At 36.1% G+C, this 26,736-nt stretch overlaps 6 protein-coding genes and 1 non-coding gene across 7 annotated transcripts in view; 4 read left to right on the top strand and 3 right to left on the bottom strand.

The window, feature by feature from the left end:
- The window catches only part of LOC129787983 (protein Peter pan), a 1,185,971-nt gene that overhangs the window by 110,498 nt on the left and 1,048,737 nt on the right, over positions 1 to 26,736 (bottom strand). The window lies entirely within an intron of this gene.
- On the top strand, positions 1,006 to 5,409 carry LOC129795707 (putative fatty acyl-CoA reductase CG5065; the record flags this gene model as incomplete). The annotated part of the gene is made up of 3 exons (XM_055837221.1): positions 1,006 to 1,587; positions 3,039 to 3,838; positions 5,085 to 5,409. Coding segments are annotated over 3 exons (1,470 nt in total), but the record flags the coding sequence as incomplete, so codon positions are not given.
- On the bottom strand, positions 6,406 to 6,852 carry LOC129795620 (BLOC-1-related complex subunit 5). Its single transcript, XM_055837103.1, has 2 exons — positions 6,688 to 6,852; positions 6,406 to 6,621 (listed from the first exon to the last, which is right to left on the bottom strand). Exons 1-2 carry the CDS (start codon positions 6,850 to 6,852, stop codon positions 6,406 to 6,408), a joined length of 381 nt encoding a protein of 126 aa, XP_055693078.1.
- LOC129787980 (L-dopachrome tautomerase yellow-f2-like) overlaps positions 7,708 to 26,736 on the top strand; it is a 1,067,766-nt gene continuing 1,048,737 nt past the window's right edge. Inside the window, exon 1 of the mRNA XM_055823903.1 lies at positions 7,708 to 10,893. Within this exon, the coding sequence (XP_055679878.1) occupies positions 9,243 to 10,589 (1,347 nt within the window). The 5' untranslated portion in view covers positions 7,708 to 9,242 and the 3' untranslated portion in view covers positions 10,590 to 10,893. The remainder of the gene's footprint in view (positions 10,894 to 26,736) is intronic.
- LOC129786801 (uncharacterized) lies at positions 15,130 to 17,018 on the top strand. The gene is made up of 5 exons (XM_055822043.1): positions 15,130 to 15,691; positions 15,755 to 16,018; positions 16,091 to 16,311; positions 16,572 to 16,686; positions 16,762 to 17,018. Exons 1-5 carry the CDS (start codon positions 15,130 to 15,132, stop codon positions 17,016 to 17,018), a joined length of 1,419 nt encoding a protein of 472 aa, XP_055678018.1.
- Positions 17,136 to 18,656, top strand: LOC129787991 (glycosaminoglycan xylosylkinase homolog). The gene is made up of 2 exons (XM_055823922.1): positions 17,136 to 17,525; positions 17,595 to 18,656. The coding sequence occupies exons 1-2, from the start codon at positions 17,223 to 17,225 to the stop codon at positions 18,561 to 18,563; spliced, it is 1,272 nt and encodes a 423-aa protein (XP_055679897.1). The 5' UTR covers positions 17,136 to 17,222; the 3' UTR covers positions 18,564 to 18,656.
- LOC129788208 (5S ribosomal RNA) lies at positions 18,702 to 18,820 on the bottom strand. The gene has a single exon (XR_008750321.1). It is a non-coding gene; the product is annotated as a 5S ribosomal RNA (ribosomal RNA).

Raw genomic sequence — 26,736 nt, 5'->3', positions numbered from 1 at the left:
TCAAAGATCGTAACAGTGTCATTTTGAATACGTTACCCATTCATTATCTCAAGAGACTTGGAAGGCTCTGGTTCAAAAAGTAAAGTGAAAATTTATCTAACTTTCAAAGAACTTTCAGTTAGCCACATAGACCCAATCTACCCTAATCAGAAGGTATTTCTTAAATTATTATTCGATTTATTCCCTTCAATTATTTTAATACAAGATAAATCACATTTCAATACACTTTCATCAAGCAAAAAAAATCTCTTAATAAAATCCCATAGAGCTTTTGCAAAATTAGGATTTTCCCACAATTGAAGCAATTCTAAATTGTAATAAAAAACGAAATACAAGAAATCTGTAAAAAGTATAGAAAACCTGCCAATTATAATGCAAAAAAAGAAATAATTTCAAAAACTCTGTGAGGGAGGACAATGCAACCATTATGTAAGATCCTGAGGAATAATTCGGGCGAATTGAGTCAGACAAAGTGCAATGGAAATTAAGATTGGGAGTGTAATGAAACGTGGATTGAAGTTGATGGTTTATTGTGAGCTTTGGCGCGAGCGTTCGCAACGATATTCACACACAGTGCATGCCAAAGTGAGAGTTTTTCAATGCACTCATATTAATTGCAATTGCACATGTACAGAAAACAAGCATAGCCGCATATCTATTGCATTATGTGACTTCTTTGGTGAGAGAAATGCTCGCGCAGTAGGGAGAAAAATGAGCAAGAGTCTACCGCGTGGAGTAAAAGACTTTCACGCGCGCGCGCCCGACTCTCGCGGGAGATTCAATTTTGGGTTATGAAATCGTCGCATTTCTTTCAAAGTTCTCTCTTAACAATTTTCACGCATTAATATGCAGCTAAATTTATGCTTTCTGCCATCATGTTTTTAGGGTCAATTGGCGAAGAAAATTCGCCGCAAAAGAGAAAATTGGAAACTTTGCAAAGGGATCTGTCGCAATGGAGACCGACAGTGAGATCTTTATGAATAACAACAATACTATCGGCAATGGGGACTATCACAGCATAAGAGAATTCTATCGACAGGCGGCACAGGTTTCCTCGGAAAAGTCCTCATTGAGAAGCTCCTCTTCAGTTGTGATGACATCAAAGCCATTTACGTTCTCCTGAGATCAAATCGCGGCCTCAGCAGTGAACAACGCTTTAAAGAGTTCATCAAGAATCCCGTCTTCGATCGTGTCCGCGACCGTGATCCCCTCGCGCTCAGCAAGATGGTCTGCATTGCGGGAGACATCAATGAAACGTCTTTCGGACTCGATGATGCAAACATGGCAAAAGTTGTGGAGAACGTTACAGTGGTCTTCCATGTGGCAGCCACGGTTAAATTCAACGAGAGCCTTCGCGATGCTGCCTGCCTCAATACACTCGGCACTAAGCGCATGATGGATTTATGTTGCAAAATGAAGAAACTAAAGAGTGTCGTTCACGTCTCAACGGCCTACAGCAATCCGGGTTTGAAGTACGTGGGCGAGACGGTGTACGCGACCAAAGGACCCATAGATAAGGACACCTTCATTAAATGCATCCAAGTTCTACCAAAAGAGATAATCGACTCATTTGCGGATCGATTGCAGGTAAAATTAAATTCCTTCTCTCAACCTAATTCCATTTGAATTAGAAAAATCATAATTTATATTAAGATGCAATCTTTAAGGGAAATTTAACTTTTCCACACCTGGGATTGAGATTACAACTTTAAGTAAAAAAAAAGAAGAAGACGAAAACTTCTTTTATGCTTCAATTAAATTTCCAGATAAAATTACCTTCAAAGTTAATTGAGCATTTAATTTTTCTTTGATTTGTTTTACAAATCTGGTCGAAAGTGTAGAAAAAAACGGAACTTTTTGCTTTGCAACATCAAGGCTTTTTAAGTCTATTGCTTCCTATATATGTATAGTTCTGCTAAATATTAGAAGAAAGCTCATAAAAGCTTTGAAATTGTTTCCAAGTAATTGGAATAAATTTGACCAAAGCTCTGAATGGATTTTTGCAGAAATATTTACTTTTGAATGTTTGAAGATTATGTTTGTAAAGCTTTTAGCTAATTTTAAATGGATAATTTAATTTTTTCCTTTATTCAGGGACAGAATAAGCTTAAATTTTAATACATAGTTTAACAATAAATTAAAATCTAAATACTGAATATTACAAGGGGGTTTATCTGGACGAAATTATTCGGATCTTAGGAAATATTCGGATTATTCGCTAATATTCAAATGATTTGCTAAGGAAATTTAAAAAAAAAATCTAAGCCTAAAATAGTAAATTGAATAGTAAATTCAACCCAAGCAACGAAACTGATCAAGCCAATAAATATTTGTTTTAAAGACTCAAATCAGCCTAGATTGAGGAACAAAACTTTAAAAAAAATCATTTAAGCCTAAAAGAAGACTAAATTTAAACCGAAAAAATCCTAAATACGTTTTTGGATTTTTTTCGGTTTTGAGTTGTTCGGGTTTTAGCAAAACATATTCATGTGAAGTCGATTAATTAATTCGCCTAAAAACTAAAATATTTGCCACCCCTTGGAATATTATGAAGCTTATTTATTAATTCAATTAAAATTAAATTGATTTTTTAAACTCATTCAAAAAGCCCTTCTTAAACAAAATTAAGGGATGGTCACGTTATTTTGGAAACTCTACAGGAACAAAATGGCCAAAATGTGAGAATTTCAAATAATTTTTTTGAGCACAAAAATTTATTTTCTGAATCGAAAGTAATGAATTCTTATCAGAATTTGGCGATTTAACAAGAGTGCAAACAAATTTCGAATTTTTGGCTTCAAAATTGGCTTAAAAATCGCTTTTAAAAGTCCCCGAGTTTCCAAAATAACGTGACCATCCCTTATTTTAAAAATTGAATAATTCTTAAGTAAAAAAAAACTTTTGAGGGGTTTTTTCAGCATAAAAGAAAAAGATTAAAAATAAATCAAAAACGTTCGAATTGAAAATTTTAACAATCTTCCACCTTTCAATAGATTTACTCAAAATTACCCAACAATTAAAATGTATTTTTTTTTCAGGGAACTCATCCCAATACCTACACACTGACAAAGTCAATGGCTGAGGAAGTGGTGGCGGAGTACACAAATAAAATCCCCGTGTGCATAGTGAGACCCTCAATTGTAACAGGATCCATCAAGGAACCCTTCCCCGGGTGGGTGGACAACGTGTACGGCATCACGGGGATAATGATGGAGATTGGACGGGGGACAATCAGTAGCATTATGTGTGATCAAAAGTGCATCATGGACCTCATCCCCGTTGACATTGTCAGCAATACCCTCATTACGGCCGCCTGGGCGAATGTGTGCAACTACAAACGCAGCTCAATCACCGTCTACAACTGCACATCCGGGCAGATTAACCCCGTCATTTGGCATGACTACGGGAGGATCACGGAAAAGTGGGCATGTCGCAATCCCACCAAGTACGTTATGCTCTACCCTGGCTTCAGCTACCGCACAAATCGCCTGGTGCACAAAATCGTCGAGCTCTTCCTGCACTTCCTACCGGCCTACATCTTTGACATCATCATGCGGGTGCAGGGCTCAAAACCCATCATGATGAAGATTGCAAAGAGATTCCAAGCTGCTGCCAATACGGGGGAGTTTTTCGCAATGCACGAATGGATTTTCGACAATGGCAACTTCCGGCAACTCATGCGAACGGTTAAGGAGGCAAAAGACGGCGAGGAATTTAATTGTGACATGACAAATATGGATTGGGACTCATACGTGGAGTCCTACATGCTGGGAATTAGGCAGTTTGTCCTGAAAGATGGGCTTGAGAGCATGAAGAAGGCACGGAAGAAACTCAATCGGTGAGAAAATCATTTTTTTTTATTATCTTTAAGAACCTTTTTATTGGTTTAGAAGAAAAATTAAGCTTTGAGGAAGTTTCTTCTTTTAAAACTTTGGAAGTTTGAAGAGTTTGTAGACTTTTGGAAAATTTCAATGGGATTTATGCTGCATTTGGAAATGTTTAAAAGGAAATTTTCTAATAATTTTAATCTAATTTTAAAATTAAAAAAATAATAGAAAGTATTTCAATAACTTTTTTTTTGTAGATCTTTATCAGATTTTAAGCTAATTTTCCGTTTAATTTCAACATAAAACAGCTCAAACCATAAAATTTACTAAAGAATTTTTTAAGAGCAAAAACGAGTTTAAAATTGAAGTTCATGATTATCCTAAAAAATTTCCATTTAATTTCGCCTAAGACTTTAATTGTTTTATCTAACAAGGGAACGTTATACATTTAATAGCTTGGATTGGCTTGAAATTTTCACCAAATATTCTTTACAATGTATAAAAACTCTGTGCCAAGGGTTTTTTCCTACAGCGCCCTAGTTTAATAGTTATAATTAATTAAATTTTCCCATATAAAATTCACTTTGGGAGAGCATAGTGCTCGAGAGAAATGTAAGAGAGAGAACTGCGTGCGCGTCTGTGTGAGTGAGTAGTGGTAAGTAGTGAGCGCACGGGCAATGAACTGCTCACCACTACTCACTCACACAGACGCGCACGCAGTTCTCTCTCTTGCATTTCTCTCGAGCACTTTGCTCTCCCAAAGTGAATTTTATATAGAAAAATTTAATTAATTATAACTATTAAATTAGGGCGTTGTAGGAAAAAACCATTGGCACAGGATTTTTATACATTGTAAAGAATATTTGGTGAAAATTTCAAGCCAATCCAAGCTATTAAATGTATAACGTTCCCTTGTAAGCTGAACTTACCTTAAAAAGCTCAAAGAAGCTTTCTTGAAATTAAAATTTAATCATTTCCAGAGCTTTGCAAAATTTCAATAAAACAACAACAAAAGATATTTTTTTTAACAGTCTGTACCTAATTTATCAGTAAAAACATTAACGATCTGATATGAAAACTTTATGATTTCGTCTCTTCAGTTTTTTAGTGAAGAAACTTTTCATATATAGGCAGAAATTACCTTAAAAACATAAATTTTATGCTTTCCAGCGACGTTTCGAATTAAATAATAATAAAATAAGTCTATAAAAACGAATAAAACATAAATTCTAATGCAAAATTTTATTTTTCTTTCAGACTCTACTGGCTCAAGCGTTTCTTCCAGGTGGGATTCGTATTCTTGGTGTTTAAGTTTATTTTAAAACCCATTTTTCATTTCTTCTGATGAAAACATTAAGAAAATAGTTTTTTTTTGATACTTCCACAAAAATCTTTTGTAAATAAATCTTGACACAATTTAGATAAAAAATAAAATCTTGAGAAAAACGAATCAATTTTAAAATAAAGAAGTTTAGTTGTAGCAGTTACCAGAGCGCCGTGATGAAATTAGGAGCACCATTTCATCGAAAGAAAACTCGATTGAGCTTTTGCTCGAAATTGTAGGTAATTTGTGCCCCTCTTTTCTCTTTTCTCTTACTTTTTTCTTCTTTATAAGCATTTAAGTCTTTCTTAAGTTTTTTTTTCTATTGCAATAAATGTGGTGTGTGTCTTACACACTCGTGAGAAGAAAAAGAAATATTGTAATGGAGTTTTTCAAATAAAGCTTTCACAAAAAAAAACGAGTGAAAACTTTTTTCTCTCTGTTTTGCATCTTTTTCCATGATTTTTCCGAGAAATTGCAATCGGTTGGGCATTTCGCAATCATCGCCGTGGCTCTTTGATGATAAATTGAAATTGAGGTAAAATGGCAAAAGGAATCTGGATCGCTGCAGCTATTGGATTTAATTCTCCTCGCATGCGCCAACATTTAATGAAGATGTTGAAATGTTGCAATCTAATTTTTGACATGCTTTTATGTAGAAAGTTTTTATACATATTTGTCTTTATAATTGGATATGTGACAACTGGTTTATTTTTCCTTTTTTTTTCATTTGCTCCATCGACATAGTGATTTTATTTTATTATTTATAATGATAGTAGGAGAGAAAGACATTAAAAAACACTGAATGTGTGTCGCCTAGTGTTGTGGCAACTTGCAAAGAGATCCATTGCGTTGCATTTCCGCGCTTGATACGTCGAGAATTTTCCTTTTATTGCACCGCGCGCGCACCGATTAATGAAGTAATTCAGTTAAGTATAGTAAGTTTTTGTAATTTGTCATTTGAAGTAATGTCGATAAAAGTTTGTCACACGCTCTCTTTCTCCCTCTCTCTCTCCTTTAAATAAATTAAACTACATTTTATTTCAATCACATAACAAATTAGCGTCTTTTCCAAGTAATTTGTACGAAACTATTTATAGCATTTAGCCAATTGAAAGTTAATAAATTAAATTCTTTTTTTCTCCTAACATTTTGTTTTTCTCTTGTTATTTAAAGCACAATTTTTGTTTTTTTTACGTGTAAGAGATGAATCTCTTGTGAGCGAGAAAAAAAATAGATTTATTTAAAAAAAGAAATTTAGTGTGTTGTCCACACAAATGGCTCTAATCTATCATCAATTGCCAAGAAGTTGTTGAGCGCCTCCGCATTGGCAATGGTTTCATTGAGAATCACGTTGCATCTGCTTAGCTGTTGCGAAATGCTGTGCAGCTTGGAAAATTGCTCTGCATACGAGGCATACATTTTCTGCCTCTCACACATGGCACTGTGCATTTTGGAGATTTCTCCATCAATCTATACACAACAAATAATCGTAGAAAGTTTATAAGAAAATTCTCAACAAGAGTGTGCTCAAAGTACCTCCTTAACTTGGGCTGTAAGTTGAGCCTGATCGATCGCTACGCGATTGGCCATCACACTATAGTGCGCCTGGACACGCCGGCACATGTTGTTCAGATGAACCGGCTGTAGTCGCTCCAGAACTTCCGGATCACGATGAGCCGGCAAGGACAGTGTGCCACGCATCACAGGCAGAAACATAGGAATGCTCTAAGAAAGATTTTCTCATTTTATTCCCACTCATTCGTCCACAAATACTGCGTGTCAAATTCAATTGATCTCTATAAGCTTTAACATTAGAGATAGATTACATTTGCTACTGCATAAAGCATAATAAAGATAAAATGATAAATAAGCAAGTGGTTTGTGCTTATGGAATTTTAATTCAATGCAAATCTTGTAAAGGCGAGAAGAAGTTAAAAATGAAAACAGTTGTGGTCATAAAAATAGAGTAAAACTGAGGGCTGAAATATTAGGCTGAAATCTGATTGATTGAATTTTTCAATTTAAATTTTCTTTCTAAATAAACATTTAAAACTCAATTCTTCTAATCTAGTTTTTCAATTTATTTTTATAATTTTTTTCCGCAATTTCAAAGCATATTTCATATTTGGTTTTGCAGCTGTCAGTTTTCTGATTTAGTTCTCACACTTTAAGCTTTTTTATTAAAATTATTTTTTGAATTTTCTTTTGGTTTAGGTACTTTAAAAAAAAATCCAGTTTTCTGGCTTTAAGATTTCACTTTTTTAGCTCAATTTTTTTTTTAGTTTTCATTGTCAATAAACGGTTTATTTATTCAAATTCTTCTGATTCCGTTTAATGGCTTTGGTTTTTAAATTGTTTTTTTTTTTATTTAATGATTATTGCCTAAAGTCTGGTTTTCATTTTTTTTTAAATTTTCTTGATCAATTTTTCTTTAATTTTTTTAATTTTAATCTTTTTTTTAAAGGATTTAAATTGCTTTTAATTCGGCTTTAGTCATGTTTAAGCCTTAGCCATCTTTAATAACTCAATTTAAGATTAGTTGATTAATCTTTAAGTATATTTAATTTTCTATATAAGTTTTTAATACAATTTTCTTAATTTGTTTTTTTTTATATCATATAAGTTTCTTCTATAAATATACGCTCACTTTTCATGACCATCACAGTTTTTCCGGATATCAAATGTTTTCTTTTTAAATACATATGTTTTAAATAATTTATTACCAAAACCGTATTATTCCGAAATTAGATAAGAAAATTTTATTTTTTTTATCAATTCTGGTTAATTATTAGCCAATTTAGGTTAATAATATTCACCTTTTGAATTAAATTCATCTTCAAAACTGTTTTAATTCTTTGAATATTTCTTTGTCTAATAAACTAGGTCAGTTTCTTAACCGTTTTACTTCGAACAAAGACCTTTCCTTTTAGAGATTTTTAATTTCGATAGCCAAAAAAAAATATCTTTAGTTTCTTTGGTCAAAATAGAAAATTGTTAAACCCAAAAGCACGAATTTGACCAAAATTCTTAGTTCCATCAGCTGTTAACCCCTTGCTTTGCGTCTATCTCCTTTACCATATAATACATATAAAGAATATTTCCATGCTAAATTGCATTTAAAATGTAGGAAACTCCGCAGAAGACAGAAAAAGCAAGTGCGAGGGTGAAGCACAATTATAAAGCAACAAATCGATTGCACAAGAATAAAAATCACGCACCAAATTAATTCCATTTATACAAGAGCACGATTGAGAGGTAAATTTGATGTGATGCTGAATTAGTAATTTACTTGCAAATTAGATGAGTTAGTTTTTGTGTTTTAGAGGCGTTGAATGAAGGATATGAAAATTTATTGGAAAATTGCTTTTAAAAAAAAAAGCTTTATCGTATCTTTTTCAGGCGACCTTCTTAATCACTTTAGCGGAGAAATATATTACAATTGCAATGAACTTGCCAAAGAGTTTCGGTGTAAAAGCTTGGTGAAGGTAGATGGGATCGTTTTGTGTGTGAAATTGGTTGAAATTTTTATTTAAAACTGATTTTGGAATGTTTTTTTTTATGTGAAGTAAATAAATATTATTTAGTTGTACAAATTTTTGTAAACAAGCCTGGTGTGAGAAGAAGCTGAAATATCTGTGAGAGAGTGGGAAGTGCATCAAGGTTGGCACTCAATTCCACCAGCTGCGGTGTACGCGTAGCATAAGAAAGCCCCGTGTGTGTGAAATAGATGGCTATTTAGCTACTTTACATGCCTTGGCAAGCGCCTCGTGGTGTGTAGGCTGAGCTCTGTGGCTATATCTCCTCTACACTCTTTAATAACAATGAATGGAAAAATTATATCATTCCGTCTTGTTCTTTTTATTTGCGTGCATTGCCAAATTGAGAAAATTGTGTGGACTCTCCAACATCGGATTTACCATCGACCGCAATTTTGTGCTCAACACTCCGCAGTTTTAGTTCGATCGTGGTGTGATCAAATCGTTAGTTTCGGGGAGAAAGAAGTGACTTGTTAAATACTTTTGTTCTTATAAAGCACAAAAAAGGAAAGAAAAAATTGAATGTGAAAATCTGCGGAAGTTGAATTTGGAAAGATGATCAACGGAAAATTCTTCACTGGACTTACGGATAAAATGATGTCGAGGAATGGTGCTGGTCCCAATCGTCAGGAATCCCATCTGTACTGGCCAGATGAATCTAATACACCATCTGTGCGTGATTCATCGCACAGGGATACAATTTTGGCAACACGTCGTCGACAATCGTGCACACCATCAACCACAACACACCTCAACAATGCAGCCGATGACGTTGCCCCAAAAGATCTCTTCAGGAAGCACATGAAATCCCGCATTGAATTCTACGATCACGTTGACACCACCAAGGATCCTCCCCTTGTAAGTCCTTTAATTGATAAAGGCTTCCAAGATCAGAAACGACAAACTCTCTCGTCTAAAATTGAATTCTACGACTACGTCAATGAGCCAACAAAGCTCAACATTTCCCCGAAGAAAGTTCAAGAGAAAAAACCCGAAAATACCCCCAAAAGTCCTCGGAGTGAGAGGAAAATTTCCTTCAAACAAAATGCCTCGGAAAAGCCCAAAATATCCACAAAGGAACACATAATTCCCATTAAAAATGACGATATATCGAAAAAATCAAACATTTCCAAGAAAAATATCAGCAAATCCGTTGAGAATCTTACACTAAAGGACGACGAAGACATTGATTTGGATCTTGGGAAGCTCAATAAGCAAGTTCAAAATCTCAAAATTACCCCCAAAAGTACGCCAAAAGTCGAACCAATTAAATCAAAAGTTAAGCCAATCCTCAAAACTCGACGTGTTGAGATTGATCAGGAACCCGAGGAGTTTGTCTACCGGAATGGCTATGACTACGACGAGCTACCACCAGTGCGTGTAATAAAATCCCGTGCAGTGAGACCTGAAGAGGATTATTTCTATGAAAATCGCATTGTGCCAGCAGCTGTACCAACCTACAGACACCCCCACATGCGTCCTGAACTCTTTGACGAAGAGCCAGTGATCGTACGACGACCCATTGATCGATTTTACTACCAACCCCGTGAGATTTTCTACCGCGAACCCGAACCACGACGACGTACCGTCAAATACGCCATTCCCGATGATGAAGATTACACCGAGAGGCCCCCCAGGGAGCCCCCCCAGCGCCCACGATCACCATCTCCAGCCCCTGCGGCGCCCAAATCACGCCCTATTCAGCGCTCAAACACAGTGAGGGAGACCACAAAGCCCATTGAAGCACCAAATGAGGCACGTTTGAGGGCACATCAGCATCTAAAGTCGAGTATCTCATTCTACAATGACACAACCACAGCTGCAAATGCTAGTGAGAGGAAACCACTGAGTATTCGCGATACAGCCGTGGCTCGTGTGGGTGTTGGACTTCCAGATATCTGACAGCCATGAGCAATATATAATTTTCTCATTTATATAAAAATGAAACCAACAGCAGTGATTTACAATCAAACAAGACACTAAAACAACTAATTGCTAAATAGGGGTGAGACTAGTTTGTTTGTAGCACAAGAGAGTCCCACATTTACTCTACTTACTCTACACACAGAAAACAACATGCCAAGAAACACTTTTCTTTTATAAGAATAACGACTAATTTAACAATTTTTTTTATGGAAGAAAATATTACTGAAAGTTTTTTTTGAAAGTTATTTTTTGGAAAGAATAAAAAATCATTTTATATAAAGTTCATGCAGTGTTAAAGAAGACGCGCAATTAATTTTATTTGGCTTTTCAGAGGTCATCAAATGTTTTGCGGAGGTTTTCGGATTTTATTTGGAGCGGAATTTGAGATGTTTTGGGAAGAAATATTTATTTCAGGGCATTACGGGGTTAAAGACAGGTAGATTGGTTAAGGAAAATGAATTATTTTTGTTAGTATCAATAATTTGAAGAGTTTAGGACATTTTACAAATTTTTTGAGAATGTTTTTGAAAGCTTAGAAAATGGTAAAGGAACTAGAAAATGTGAGAAAAGAAAATTAGATAATTAGAACGTTTATTTGCTAAAGAAAATTGAAGGATTTTAATTAATCTTATGCTTTAGTTTGAGATTAAGCATGAAATATTTCTAAATCTTGGTTGAAATTCACCATTAAATTCATTTTAACATTTCTTATGCTAGGCATATTTTTCTAAAGATTAGGCTTTAGTTTTTTAGAGCTGGTTTAAATTTTTCAAGATTAAGCGTTTAACGTTTAAAGATCAAAATAAATCAAAAGAAATAAGTAAAAAATAGGTTTGACTAAATCTGACTTAACCTAAAGCCTGACTTTGAAAAAAAAAACTTAAACTTAGACCTGGTTTAAAAAAAAAGTTAGGTCTAGACTAAAAGTCTTAGAATTGTCTTTAACCTTTGGAATGCGGAGGCCTTGGTAGTTACGTAGAATGCGAAGGTGGGGTCGTTGAACGACCCCAAAAAGAAGGCCAATTTTCTCCAAAACTATACAACCTGGAGTTGTCGGGTTAGTGCCTATAGATTCCTTATATAGTCCTCTTGCCCCTTGCATCACAAATTCGCCACCCGGAAACACGCAGAAGAAGATATTAGGGAAAAACATTTTTCACTCATTTTTCACGCTTTCTTCGTGAGAAATTTGCCACGAAGTTGACCGCAACCACTATTTTTTTCACTATTTCCCCACATTCCCCTCACTTCCCGCACCGTGATAAATGGCAATATTTCTCGAATATTCTTTATTGTTTTGCACATTTATATGCTTCTAATTATGTTTTATGTTGTTTATGTCACTTATTCGCGATAATTCTGACACTGAGAAGGTAAAGTGAAAAAGTAAACACAACCCTTCAACCCCCTTCAACCATATGATTTATGATGTGACTAACTTCATTCTAAAAAATTTTCCGCAGCATGGCCGTTACATCAATTTTTGAATTCCCTTCTTCTACATTTTCCTTAATAACTTTTCTTGTGGTAGTCGGATTGAGCTGAAATTTTTACACAACCTCCTCAGATAACCAAAGAACTTATTTCCAAAAGATGGGAATGGTATCTTTTATATTTATGGAGATATAACACGAAATATAGCGCTGGGGTCGTTCAACGACCCCGCTCCGCATTCCAAGGGTTAAGAAATAAAAGCTAGTCTAAAATACTTGAGACAAGCTTAAAAAATTAGACCTAGTTAAAAAATTAAGACCTAGTTTAAAAATTAAGGCCTAGCTTAAAAAAATTAGGCCTAGTTTAAGAATTAGGGCCTAGCTTAAAAAATTTCGGCCTAGCCTAAAAAAAGAAAAGCTTAAGAAATTAGGCCTAGTTTAAAAAATTAAGGCCTAGTTTAAAAAATTTAGGCCTAGCTAAAAAAAATATGAAAAGCTTAAAAAATTAGGCCTAGTTTAAAAAAATTAAGGCCTAGCTTCAAAAACTTAAGCCGGGTTTAGTAGTGAATCCATTTAGTCAATTAGGCTGCTGGCTGACATACAACAGAAGATATTGAGCAACGCAATAAAAATTTTTTATTCAAATAATTAAATTTTATAAATTCTTCAAAAATATTCTCAAAATCAAAAATTAAACTTAAAAAATTAATTTTCTTCTTCCATAAAACAACCCAAAAACAATGACACAAGCTTTCGGGAAAATGCTAATTAGTCATGATTCTCAAAGCACCATTAAGGTAGCCACTAAAGTCCCCACACAAGGCTGTAATCCCCTCGAGAATTTATGTTTTGTATTCTTGAACAATTCCAAATGCTGCTAGAGCATTGAGCTAATTTATTAGATCAATTCCCAAAAAAATCAAAAGAAACTTCACACACAAAAAAAGCTCGGAAAGCACGCAAATCATCCAAATGTTAAAAGCAGAATAATGTGCCATCGCCCGCTGATTTTTTCGATGACCCCAAATTAGTCTTTTTTTTTGTCATGAGGTGTGGGTGGGTGACTTTAGCGAAGTCGAGACATGCAAAACAATTTGAAAAAAAAAGAATAAAAGAGAAGAAAAAAAAAAGAATATTCTTACTTGGAGTCTCAAGATGTCGGGATCTTTGTCAATTCCGCCCTCCTTCGTGGCCGCCTTCACGACCACAATATTGTGTGCTGTGGAGCCGGGTCGGATTTTGCTCCTTGGCAGGGAAACCTTCCTCGTGGCACCGCTTGTGTTAGCTCGCGTAAGACGTGCCTGCGCGCCTTTATTGCGTAGCTTCGGGGAGTCCCCAATGGGACGATCTGTGTAGGAAATGTAGGGAAGATCTGAGTCTGAACAGACACTGATGGGTGGTGAGGATGGCCGGGAGTCTGTGTGAGCTGCCACTGCTTCCTCCGTGACGATCTGACTAGAATTGCTGGCTGCGCTATCGGGAACAGCAATGGTGTTCCCTCTGTAGAGCCGAGCATCGCCTGGATGTCGTCTACCACCACCCTGCTGAGGACCAGCAACACCCTGACCCTGTGTCGACTGCTCTGATCCCATTGCTCCAAGCTTGGAATACAATTTTTAATTCAAGAAATTATTTCTTCAATCTGTGTGATGAATATCTCTTTGACACTTTTTCAAGAGAATAAATTAACGTCGCGCGTAAGTTGATGGTCTTGAGTGGAGTCATTAGACTAAATTGGATTTACTATAAGACTGTAGTGTCTTGTGATGTGTTCTTGTGGATGAATTTAAATAGGAAAGAAAAAAATCCGAAGGAGTTAATTTGTTTTCTCTTTAGCATGACTGTGGAAATTAATTGTTTTTACGGAGAAATTAATTACTTGGAAAGTCCTAGGAAATGAGTAGAAATTCTGAAATTTTAGCTTAAAACTTATTTTTTTGATCTTTAATTTTTTTAAAGGATTTTTGAATTATTCAATAATAAAATAAGATTGAAACAAGAAATCATAAAAAAACGAATAAAATTAAACTTTTAAGTCAGAATTCATCAAAATCAGACTAGAATAAGAGTCTAGCTTAAAGTTCAAGTCAAAAATTATCAAAATCAGAATTATAATTTGGAATAAAATTCAGAAATTATCAAAACTCGTCTTGTCTGACATAGAAATGATAAAAAACCAGATTAGATTGCAAATTCCAACTCAGAAATTGTTAAAATCAGAACTAATTGGGCTTTTGAATTAAAAATTCAATAAAAACAGTCTTGTCCGAATTAGAAATTAATAAAATTGGTCCTTTCTAACTTAGAAATGAGTAAAATCAGACAGCAATATAGTTAAAAATGATCAAAATCAGAGATTAGTTTGACATCAAACTAATGAAGTTAACAAAATCATTCTTATCCGTCTTATCTGATTTAGAAGTAATGTAAACTGGATCATATTTGATATTGTAAGTCCCAAAATAATTAATTTAGAACAAATTAGGCTTTTTGGTCTTGATCCAATTTGGAAAAAAAGCAAAACTAGATTTTAGTTGCAAGACTACCTAAGAATTTATTAAAATCAGACAACAATCGACTTTAGACTAAAAACTGTTTAAAAAATTTATTAAAATCCGTCGAAACAGACCGTTTGATACTGAATAAAGAGAATAAGTTTAAAATCAAATTTTTATTTGAGAAATTAAAGATCTTTTACATTCTATCCGTCAGTTTTAGACCATTCTAAAAATCCAGAATTCGATTTAGAAGCCCCTTGAATTCCAGAGATTCAATCTTTTGTTGATGCTTCCTTCCTCGGCAAAATATTTTCAACAAAACCTCCTGAATTCTTCTTAATTCCCCACACAAACAAACTCCAAAGAAATTCAGCTGAAAAATATTGAAAATTGCACCGGAGAAAAGCCTGGGAATTGCATTTCTTCTCACGCTTGACAATTTCTTCTTTGATTTGCATCTCTGGTTCTGTGGAATCTTGTCCCAGAATTTCAGCTTCGTTGCACCAGCTGTGTGTCTTTAAATCCACCGAAATTCCTCCGTGGAGATTCAGTTAAGATGCCACCGCGATCGACACTGCACAGACAATGCCAATTCACGGGGAAATTGCTTTCATTGTGATACTTTTTTGTGAACTTTTGGGAAGCTCCAGTGGCTTCAAGAGGGAAGTGAAGAGTGGTTTTGTGACAAAAATCCCGCGACAGGATGTTGGGAATAGCTCAGGGGAGTATTTATTGGATTACAAGACTCGCTATGGATTACGGTATGAGCCTGTGCGTCGTCGAGTGGACGTCTTTGAGGATGTTGAAGAGTTTGAGGAGAGTAATGAAGTGAATCCGGAGGGAAGAGCTTCATCGCGGTTAACACAGATTTTCAAGTACATCCTGGCCCGGCTTGGAAGCCTCTTTCGCACGTATAGAGCCAGTGAGGCTAAGGGAGCTGGTCAGCAGGGGCTAATCAGCAAGCCAGGGACACGATTTCTCAATCTCTTCAACATTGTCCGCTTCCCCAATGAACCCTGCTCAACGTCAAACCCCAAAAAGTTCCTGAAAACACTCAATGGAACATGCTACCATGAAGTGGAATGCGAACAATTGGGCGGAGTGCCTATTGACAACTGTGCCAGTGGATTTGGGGTGTGCTGTGTCTGTTGGTGAACCACAAAACGCCAGGAACTTCCGAGAGATTCACTTAAAGGCTTTTCTTTTGCAGTTCAACTGAGCTGTGGCGGGAAAACAGAACGGGAAATTAGCTACTTTGAAAATCCAGGCTTTCCCAAGCCCATCAATGACAGAATAGCATGCACGATGTCTGTGAAACTCCTTCCGGGAGTTCAGCAAGTCTTGCTGGAGTTTGTCTTCTTCGAACTTCGTCCACCTGTCGATGGTTCCTGCACAGATGATCAATTTATCGTCTCTGGGAATAATCTCAACAGCTTCATCCCAATTATTTGTGGTATAAACACAGGGCAACACAGTAAGAAACAAACAAGACAGCTGGAGACAGAGGAAATGCTCGGAAAAGTCCTCAATTTTCCTGCCTTTTCAGTGTACGTCGATGTTTCGGATTCAGCCAGCAGAATGATGTTCCTCTCCATGCTATCGGCTGTATCTGATGCCAGGGCATTCAGTGTACGTATTACCCAACTGAAGAACAACCTAGCACCCCAGAATTGCCTGCAGTACTTCACAGAATCCTCCGGAATCATCCAGAGCTTCAACTACGAGGACAACTCCACAATTGTTACCCATCGAAATCCCAGCTATTTTGTGAGTATCCCCTCAATTTTATTCTCCCTTTCTAATCCTCATCTAATGGATTACTTCCTGGACAAAGTATTAGCTACAAAGATTGAGCACTTACCGTGAATTTTCACTTTTATTCACAACTTTCACTGAAACTCACCTGAAAAAAACGCGAAAATGAAAACAAATTGGGAGCTGTCAAAAAAAATTTCCCTAAACATTTCAAATTGTAACGGTTATGAGAACGTGTGACTTTCTTTGATTTTCTGGACTCTCTTTGGCAGAATAACTTGAATTACGTGATCTGCATCCGCCGGAATCCAGGATTCTGCACAATTTCCTACTCAAATAACGTCAATAATACAGAGGAGGAATTTCAGTTGACGAACACCGATGAAAGTGAGTTAAATGGCGGGAAAATTGAGGTGCAGAAAAACAGATGATTTTATCACAATAATTTTCCACTCTTTGCAGATGGTGAGAGTATCATTCCTCCGAAGCAAGCTGGTGCAGAGATCTTTAATTGTGCTGATGACTATATTGCCGTGAATGGGATCAGATTGTGCGGTGAGAAGCTGAATGATGGGAGTCGCAGTGAGGACTTCACAAAGAGTTTCCCAGTTACGGATTTCTCAGCAGGACCCATGATCCTGCCCGTCAGGACGAATGATCACACCGTCGGGAGGGGTTTCAAGCTCTTCTACAGCCAGCATATTTGTGAAATTCTCTGAAAAGATTTTTGCAATAAAAATCAATTTCTTTCTCAAGAAAAATATCCCTGTAGGCGGGAAGAACATAACCTCAATGAAAAATATCCCATCAGCTGTTTGATGTTTATCTTTTAGTTTTGCGCGAAGTGTTTGTGGGAAAGTCGCGTATTTATTTGCATTTTTCACCTGATAAAATCATTAAAATTGCGCACAAATGAAAAACAGATGATAAGGAAACGTTTCTGTGTGATTGCCGGGCTACTTTTAGGGCTCTTCCTCTTGATTTTCTCCCTCAACTTTTACTTCCTCTCGCGCCTTCATGAACAAATCCGAAAGGACACCAAACCCCGAAAGGTAGCCCCCAAAAGGTTGAATTTTGAGGAGGAAATACGACGAAATGTGGTCAATTTGGGTGAGGATTACAACACGAGGAATCCCAAGTTCCTGGCCATCCGGAAGGAATTGCTGAAGAACCTCCGACCGACGTCTTACGGAAATATTTCAAGTGTTTGGAACACGGCCAAAGAGGTGAGAAGTTTTCTTTTTATTTTCCAAAAATCTTTGAGATAATTAAAAAAAAATTCTTCGTTATTTCAGTGGGTGGTTGACAATGAAATTTATCCAGCTTATGGGCATGGTTTGGGCTCTGTTATAAGAGCCCTACAGCAGGAAGGTATTGTGAGGGCTAAAAATAGCCCAAAGGGAACCCAGTTGAAGCTAATGCTGCGCCTCACAGGCGGCCAGGTAACCATCTTCAAGCCCAGATGGTACGATAAGGATGTAGTCTTCTCCGGGCCTGTCTATTCGGGCAAGGATCGTCATACAGCGGAGGTTGTTGCCTTCTACCTGGGAACTATTCTAAATTTACGTTGGACCCCCATTGCCGTTGGACGGAGGATTAATTTAAAAGAAATCTTCCGGAAGGCTGACAGGGAGCTCAAGGAGACCATGGAGGTTCGCAATAAAAGCCAATACTGTGTCTACGGGAAGTGCTTCTATTGCCGTGAAACGGAAGCTGTATGCGGGGAGGAGGATACAAATGAGCTGGAGGGGGCTCTCTTGCTTCTCATCCCAGGGCGCATAGCTAAGCAACGATCTCCATGGCAGAGGACTTACCGGGAAAATGTCCGGGCTCAGTGGGAGGAAGACGAGCACTACTGCGATGTGGTGAAGGAGAGAATCTCCGAGACGCGCCTCCTGGACCTAATTGATGCGTCAGTGTTTGATTTCTTGATCCAGAATGGCGATCGGCATCACTATGAGACGCACAATGAGCGTGTCCTGCTGATGGACAATGGGAAGGGCTTTGGGAATCCCAGTGTGGATTTTATTGACATCCTCGCGCCACTGTATCAGTGCTGCATCCTCCGCCGATCCACCTGGCACCGATTGACTCTCTTCTCCGGCGGAAGTCTCACCGAGACGCTGGAGGATCTTACAAAGTACGACCTGATGTACCCAATTCTGACTGAGGAGCACTTCGAGGCAATTGAACGGAGGCTCTTGCTTGTATATAGCACCGTTGAGATTTGTCTTCATAAACATGGTGAGTCTGTCTTCACGTGACTTCCCCCCCCTTGCGAATTAATGCCAAATTTTAATTGTTAAAAAAAAAGAGAAACTGTTGAATCGATCAAATAAAGTCAATATTTAATTGAAAAAAAAAAAAACATTTTTTAATGAATTTGGGGGCGCAAAAAGGAATGCCAACGGCACGCGGTGTTCCCAAGCGGTCCCCCATCCAAGTACTAACCGCGCCCGATGCTGCTTGACTTCGGTGATCGGACGAGAACCGGTATGTTCAGCATGGTATGGCCGTTGGCGAAGACTCTTCATTTTCTTTTGAACATTTAACTAATTTTTCCAGATTTTAAAATAATTAAACCCTAATAAATTCAAGTTCAAAAAATATATTTGTTGTATTCCTTTAAAAAAGCTTTTAAGGTTTAAATAAAAAAACGACTTAAACTTTCAGCCATAAAGAGGATATAAATCATAATTCAAGAGGTGTTTATCTGGCGAATATTTTGGTTTTTTAAGCGAATCATCCGAATATTTCCGATTACCTGAATTTGACTTCACATGAACATCTCTTGTTAAAAACCAAAAAAAAAATCCAAAAACGTATTTAGAAATTTTTCGTTTGGTCTTTTTTGGGTTGAATTTACTACTTTTTAGTATTAATTTACTGCTTTTGGTTTGAATTTAGTTCTTTTTAGGCTTTAATTATTTTTTTAAAAGTTTTGTTCCTCGATCATTGAAGTTTTGGGACTGAAAATTAAATATATATCGGCTTAAATAAATGTCAAATATTTTTTAGCTTGAATTTACAACTCATCGGCTTGAATTAACTACTTTTTAAGCTTCAATTTTAGTCTTTTTTTAGACTTTAATTGTGTAATATTTTTCAAAGGTTTTTGAGATCAGAGATTGCCTTTTTAGGATTGAAATTCAAATACATTTAGGCTTAAATTAAGCAAGTTTTGGCTTGAATTTACTACTTTTTGTTTTTTTCTAGGCCTAAATTATATATTTTTTAAGCGTTTGTTCCTCAATCTCTGCCTTTTTAGGCCTAAAAATATTTTTATGCTTCAATTTAATCTCGTTTAGGATTGAATTTAGCATAATTAGGGGTAAAATTACTATTAGGGTTGGATTTAGTCCTTATGAGGTTTGAAATAAATATTTTTTTAGGCTTCTATTTCTCAATCTGAGGCATTTAGAGAGTAAAAATCAATATTTTGATTTCTTTGACACATCATCCAAGTATTAACGAATATTCCGAATATTTCCGAAGATCCGAATAATTTCATTCAGTAAACACGCCTTTTCATAATTTATTTATTACAGTAATTTTAAATTAATTAAAATTATTGCAACTATAAGCTTTCACAGCTTTTAAAAAATTGAAATCAGCTCAGAAAAAAGTCTTTTGTTTAAAGTTTCAATATTATTGAAACTTTTATTGCGAAAATGAAAAAAAATCAATATAGATCTGCTAAAGGAGAGAGAGAGAGACTATAAGAAATTTTTTGGGGAAAACTCGAAGCTTTCGCAGGTATGTGGGGCATTACATAAAACATAAACTTTACTACCCGTTAAATTTGTAAAATTCTCAACAAACAATAAAGTTTCTCTTCTCATGTATTGGTTCTGTACTGTGCTCATGTGGATGCGGGGCGTAGAATAAAAACCAATCTAACGAGCATCATGCGAGAGCGTAGGTGGAAGCAAGCACTACAAAACTTAATGCCACAGAAACCCTCGAGGCTCAGAATGCGCTCTGTTAACAAGTTAAGGAAAAATTTGTACACAAGACTTTTCAAAGAATTATTTTTGCCATACTTTTGCATCTTCTTGTTGAAAATTTCAATATTTGTGCAAAATTTTTGCGGGTTGAGGAGGACAAAACGAAAAAAGAAGAAGAGCTTTTGGGAGGAGCTCGTGTGGGATGGAGGCACTATTTAAATGCCCCGAAGGTGCTTTCTGAGGGATCAAGACTTTTGTTGCGGAGAGACTTTTGCCCACCTATAATGCGCCTTCCACTCCAATTTTCACACAAAATTATTACTTCACCTTTCTGTGTGATGTGGGTGGGAACTTTCTCCTACATTTGATTTTTCACCCACGCATTTTCCACTTGAACTATTTGGACTTTTCGGCCTGTGCTGAAGCACATTTTATATGGGGATGTGCTTGTTCTAAAGAGTTATGCCCCCATCACGCATAAACTCAATTTACCGAACGATCAACCTCCGAATGGGTATTCGCCTTCAAATAAAATTGTCCCCCTGGGGCTTTCCTGGCATATATAGCATAAACGTAGCATAACATCCAAACCGGAATGTAACAGACAACACTCCACACCCCGAGAGTGGCATATAAAATGGCATTTGAATTCCAATAGAAAGAAAGCTTATAATGATACTTTTATGGGAAAATGGGGATGTGAGATGGAAGAAAAAAATTCACCCCGACTGTGAAAATAACTTTCTTGATTTATTCAAATTACGCATCACCCCCCGATGCGTGTTGCGGGGGTGGGAGTTACTCCGTTTGGAGAAATATTCAATAAATACACATAAACACTGTCATATCCTGTTCTAAATGTAATCATTTGGGGGGCTGTTGTCGCACTGACAAAAAAACAGCAATTTCTCACCCTCTCGAACCAATTCAACCCTCCCCCCACCGTATCCATTGAAATACCATTTTGATGTGCTCAAGCAGAGATATTCCCATCATCGTGTGTCAATGGAGAAGTGATAAAAATTTCTATTCACCATTTCGACCGTGCAATGAAATGAATAACGAGCTTTTAAATAAAAAAAGCTCTGTTTTTGGGAATTGAAAATATGCTTTTGAATGTTTTTTTTTCAATGCCAATTTGATAAGCTTTTTGCTGGCTCATGCTGGGAAATTTTCTTTATTTTCTATTTAATTCTTTTAAAGAATATTTTACAAATTAGAAGTGAATGAGAAAAAATTAAAAGAATTTTACTTAAAAGAAAATTCGTAGATTGAACTAAAAAAAATTTGGTTAATTCTTAATTGTAAAATAATGTTTATGAGTATGGCTCTCAAGCTATTAATTCTATATAAGAAAAGTTCAAAGAAGCTTAAGTCTCTTCTAAATTTAAATACTCAAACTAATATAAAAAGAAATTAATCAAATTCGACTAATTAAAAGCTTCCCTTCGAAAGCTCTTTCATTAAAATCTTTCACATTAATTTCAAACTGATCTGTATTAGTATAGAGCAATGCAGGTGCATTAATTAGAGCATTAATTCATGTTGAACGAAAACAATTAAGTGAAAATTAATAGCAGTAAATTATGTTATCTCTCTCTCTACTATATGCTGACTATCGATGAAGCATTTATCAGCTAAATTGATATTTGTGTTGCTGCAAATTGTTAACACCGCAGCGGATCATTAATTTCCAATTTATCTCAAATTCCACATTGCAAGGAAAAGTTTTTCCGTTGTGTACAAAAAAGAGGACAACTTTACCAGGAACTGTGCTCATTGCCACTCACATTGCCAACAGAGTTTTGAATGAACTTCTTAATTATGTACGGAAAATTGCTGAAAATAATCACCCCTCTAAATTGGCACCAAGAGTGTTAACCTCCTAATTCATTCCTTTGGCAAATATTTAATTTTCCCAATTTTCCCATTAAATTCTATCAAAATTCTCTCACGGGGATTTTTTTCCAGGAGGGTGTTGAGAAGAATTTCCGGTGTAGCAGGTGGGAGAGGAAGAGAAAAGCCTCTGTGGGAGTATAAAAATATATATTTATCTATATAAAGAGCTGCACCCACTTGTTGAGAGTCATCTAAATTTTCTGAGAAGGACTTTTTGACATAAGATTCTTCAGGATTCTTGGAAGAAAAAAGCTCTCACATTGTACCCTCAGGGGGATAAATCCACTCATTCCCTTTTGAATATCACATTTGATACATCAAATTGATTTTTCTTCTACCCATGACTTTCATGCACAATAGAAGGTGATCTGTTATGCTAAAGAGATTTTTTGAAGGGTATTCTGTCTCCGATATTCCATTACATCCCCCGCATCACAAATTGTTGTGAGCATGAATAATGCAGTGTCATAATTTGTGAAAAGGAGCTTTCTCCGGTATGGGGAATCAATTGAAATTCCTTTCCAACTCCCAGGGAAGATTGTTTTCCTTTGTTGGTTATATTTTAATATGAATTTCCCTTTTGTAAAGCTCACCCACCGTGATATTGGAGGGGAATAATCCTTTTATTTTGGAGTAATTTTGAGTTTATTTATTTTAAGGGTGGTTCCTTTCTTTCTTATTCATTTTAAGGATGAAAATATTAAGAAATAAAATCAAAAAATTTTAATATTCGAAATATTTCAATTTTTTTTGGAAGATTTTAATTAATTTCAAAAATATTTTTCTCCATTGCTTATTTGGAGGAACAAAAGCCTCCAAAATATTTCATAAGAAAGTCTCAACAAAACACTATAAAACACAATCTTCTTATATGAAAAAATTCTCCCTCATCTTAAAGAAAAGAATGAAAAGAATCCGTATTTTAAAAAATTATATATTTTTTATTCTCAGAGCATTTCTGGGAAGCTTTTGTGGGTGCACAGCACATCAACCACCTCCTGCTTTGAAACCGGGAACAATTCAAGCAAGGACCCCCCCCCCCCGTATAATTAAGATTTGTTATTTTACAAGGAAGCATCTTTCCTCAGACTTCCTTTTTTTCTTTGTTGACACAGGCAGACGTTGCTTCCGGGGAAATTATTTTTAATGAGAGAGAATCACAAAAGATCCCGCAGTTTTCACTTGAGTTTTTATCATCAGACCAAAGAATGGTTAAAGGGAGTTTTTTTTTTACAGAAAAGATTGCAATAGTTTCTCCCAAGATTTGAGTCAAAGACGCGAGAAAATCTTCAGATTTAGCTCAATAAAATTAATTGCTCAAGCAGCGAATATTCTTGAAGCTTTTCCATTGGGAGCTTTGAAACATTAGTTTGTACGAAGAAGATTTTTTTCTTGAAGATTGTGTCTCTCATTGTGCAACAAGGGGTGTTTCGTGTGTGACAACGGAAGCACACCCGGAGAAAAGTACATTTTCTCATGAAATATTCAGTAAAAAAAATATTCCATGAAACTGGGACGACAAGGACGACATCCCCTCCTGATATCGATTTTATGGCAACGAAACCCGGATTTTTTTGTTATCTCTCCTCTGTTTGAATTCCTCTTAAAGCAAAAGGTGGGTTTTGTTTAGATTTAAACCTTCAACATTGGTGCGAGGGTGGTGAATTCACGAATTTTCCCACCCTCTGTATTATCACTAATGCTGAAAATTACATTATATTGAGCTCTTTATACGCCATGAGCTTTGTTTTAATTAAATGTTTCCTGTATCTAAATTGTATGTATATTTCACATTTATATATATTTTCTCATCTCTCTCGACGGGGGGTGGTTGAATTAATAATTTTGCTATTCAAAAGGGGGTAAAATTTTGCCTGAAACCAAAGAACAAAATTTCCACGCTCTCAATCGTATTTTCCTCAAAAGTTTTGAGTGAAAGAAGCTAAAAGGAAAATTTATTTTAAACTTTGGCATAGAGACTTTGTGAGATTATATTTTTATTTCCAGAACCGTTTTTAGTTAATTACGATGGGTGTTTATTAGGTGAAAATTTTGTGAGTTTATTTTTATTCCGAATAATGGTGAATAATATAGATATATAATTAAAACACCAACAACAATGCAAAAAGCTCAAAAGCTCAAATTGATTTAAATTATGAATAATTTCCCTTTTTTATTTACTCGAAAACATCCATTTGGTTTGTTTGCAAGTCAATTTTTTCACTTGTAAAAATTTATTGACACAGTTTTTTGCAATAAAACTACCTACGTAGTATGTATGTTTGTAATTCACGTGATTAACGATTGCTGTAAGTGATAATTGCAGCCACATTGCCCTTTCATCAAAAAAGCACAACCGGCTAGTGCGGGGCAGTTGGAGAAAAATGGTGCCATTATCGTTTTTAATGGCAACCAAATTGCACGCACGCAATGGCGTGAATGTTTTCCCTCATGGGCGATAGTGAAATGTGCTCTTGGCGGCGAGAGAGATATTATCAAAATTGCGACATGGAGCTGAGGTTTGTAATGAGAATTTAAAGGCATTGACATACATTTGGTGCAGCCTGGGGGAGGCCGTGTGGGGGCCATTAAAGCGTTGGGAGAGAGGAAAATTCTGTGTTGGGGGTCATGTGTTCGCTCAACAAGTAACCAGAGGGTTTCCCGATCAATTTCCCCGGAAGCAGAACATCCTCCTGGCACCAGATGTGCCCGGATAATTTGTCATGTTTCTCTCTCAGTATATGCGGGACAATCCATCAATCACCATGCACGTACACAGCAAAGGCATTTCGCATTCGATCATTCATGTTGCGCCCAAATCACTTCTCTGAAGGTACTGCAGTGACCTCTGTACGACCCCTTTGACCTACATACATATGTACATGTGGGTGACCTCGAGTGTATAGGACAGAGTGAGAGAAAAGCTCCCACGCGCTTAAAAGCCCGTCGGCACGGCGTGAAAGTTGGTGTGAGCTTGAGAGGGAAAACTTTCAAGTTTCCTTTCACAACTTGCTACTCCAACGTAAAGGGGTGAATTTGAGCAATTTTCCGCGGTTACTAATAAGCTCCTTGTGGTTTTCAGGAAGTGGAGCTTTTATCACATATTAATACAAAATTCCATTGAAGTATATTTATTTATAGAAGAATTTGCAATTTTGGCTTTACCAACTTACAACGAAAGTGACTTTTTCAATTAGTTTTTATTTTTAATTATCGGTATGAAGCTTGTGCTCTTTTTTGACCTTTGTTTGAGTTTAATAAAATCAAAAAATGGAATTTTTTTTATTGAATTTCTTTCTTTTAATATTTTTCTCTTCTCTAATTATAATTTTTTTTAAAAATATTTTTATTAAATTCACCACGTATTAATTAAATTATCTAATTTCTTCTGCTGCTTCTAATTGTCTTTCAGATGTGCTACATGAATTTTTAATAGAATTTTTCGTCTTTTGAGAATCCTTTTTTGGAGCTTTTTCGGGTAAATACAAATAAGGATTTTTTTTAAAGAAAGAAAATAATATTTTCAGAAGGAAAATCCCCAAAAAGACCACCCTGCGTGGATCCCATTGAGAAAGTCAAATACTCTCGAAGGAATTCAAGTGAAATTCCTCCACAATATACTCATAAATACACCCACCCACACTATTTGTTTTACAAATTCACAGAGAGAGAGACCCTTATCTCACACCGACCCCCATACTTAATTCAATAGCTCTTATTCTTTTTCTTTACCACCCCTCTTGTGCTTCGCAGGTCCTTCGCGAAGATTGCTTTACTAATTCATGAAGGAGATTCGTAGAAATTTTCTCAAAATGGAGATTAAACAATAAAAGTGGAAATATTAGACGCTAACATGCGATACTTCTTCACTTAATTTCTCAATTTCTTTACAACTCGGCGCCGTGAAAACCTGAAATTCAACCCCTTCTTTTGCTTCTACGTTCCCACACTTAAATTAATTTCTTTTTCTTTCGGGCTTGGAAATAATTGTGTTCTCCACTGATTGTGTATTACCGCAAATTGAATTTAATGTTTTAGGGGTATTTTTTTTTGTTCTCCCATTTTCACAAAACTTTCGTGCATTTTTGCAATCTTTATGAGCACAATTTGAGCGCAATTGTGCTATAAGGAAGTGGAAATAAAGTGGGTGGATTATTCAGTGAGCATTTTATCAGTTACATCAGCTACATTCTTTCCTACAGAGAGGCACAGAATTTTTTTGTCATGGAGTTGATTTTTTCCGCCGTTGAGGGTGGAGTGAGCTTTATCCCGTATATGTAGTATGTATTCGTTTCTCTCCCACCCACGATGTAGCTCTGTAATTGAATGAAAATAATCCGCCTAAGGTTTTGTGCTTTTCTATTTGATCCCATCCACCATACACGGAGAGACGTCGTCGTGTGATGTTGGCAATTGACGTCAATTGAATCTGCTAACCACCCTCCTATTTTCCAACCCTCATCCCGCCAATAAAACCACTGCACTCTGCAAGATGCAGCCACTGCACCCTTTCAGAGGGAAAAAGCATCCCGGATGGATTTTGCGGGAGGAAGAATTTAATTTCCAATGGATTTAGGAGCGGGATGATGAG

The sequence above is a fragment of the Lutzomyia longipalpis genome, chromosome 1, assembly GCF_024334085.1.
Source record: "Lutzomyia longipalpis isolate SR_M1_2022 chromosome 1, ASM2433408v1".
In the NCBI taxonomy this organism is placed as follows: Eukaryota; Metazoa; Arthropoda; class Insecta; order Diptera; family Psychodidae; genus Lutzomyia; species Lutzomyia longipalpis.
This window is presented reverse-complemented; position numbering and strand designations above follow the sequence as displayed.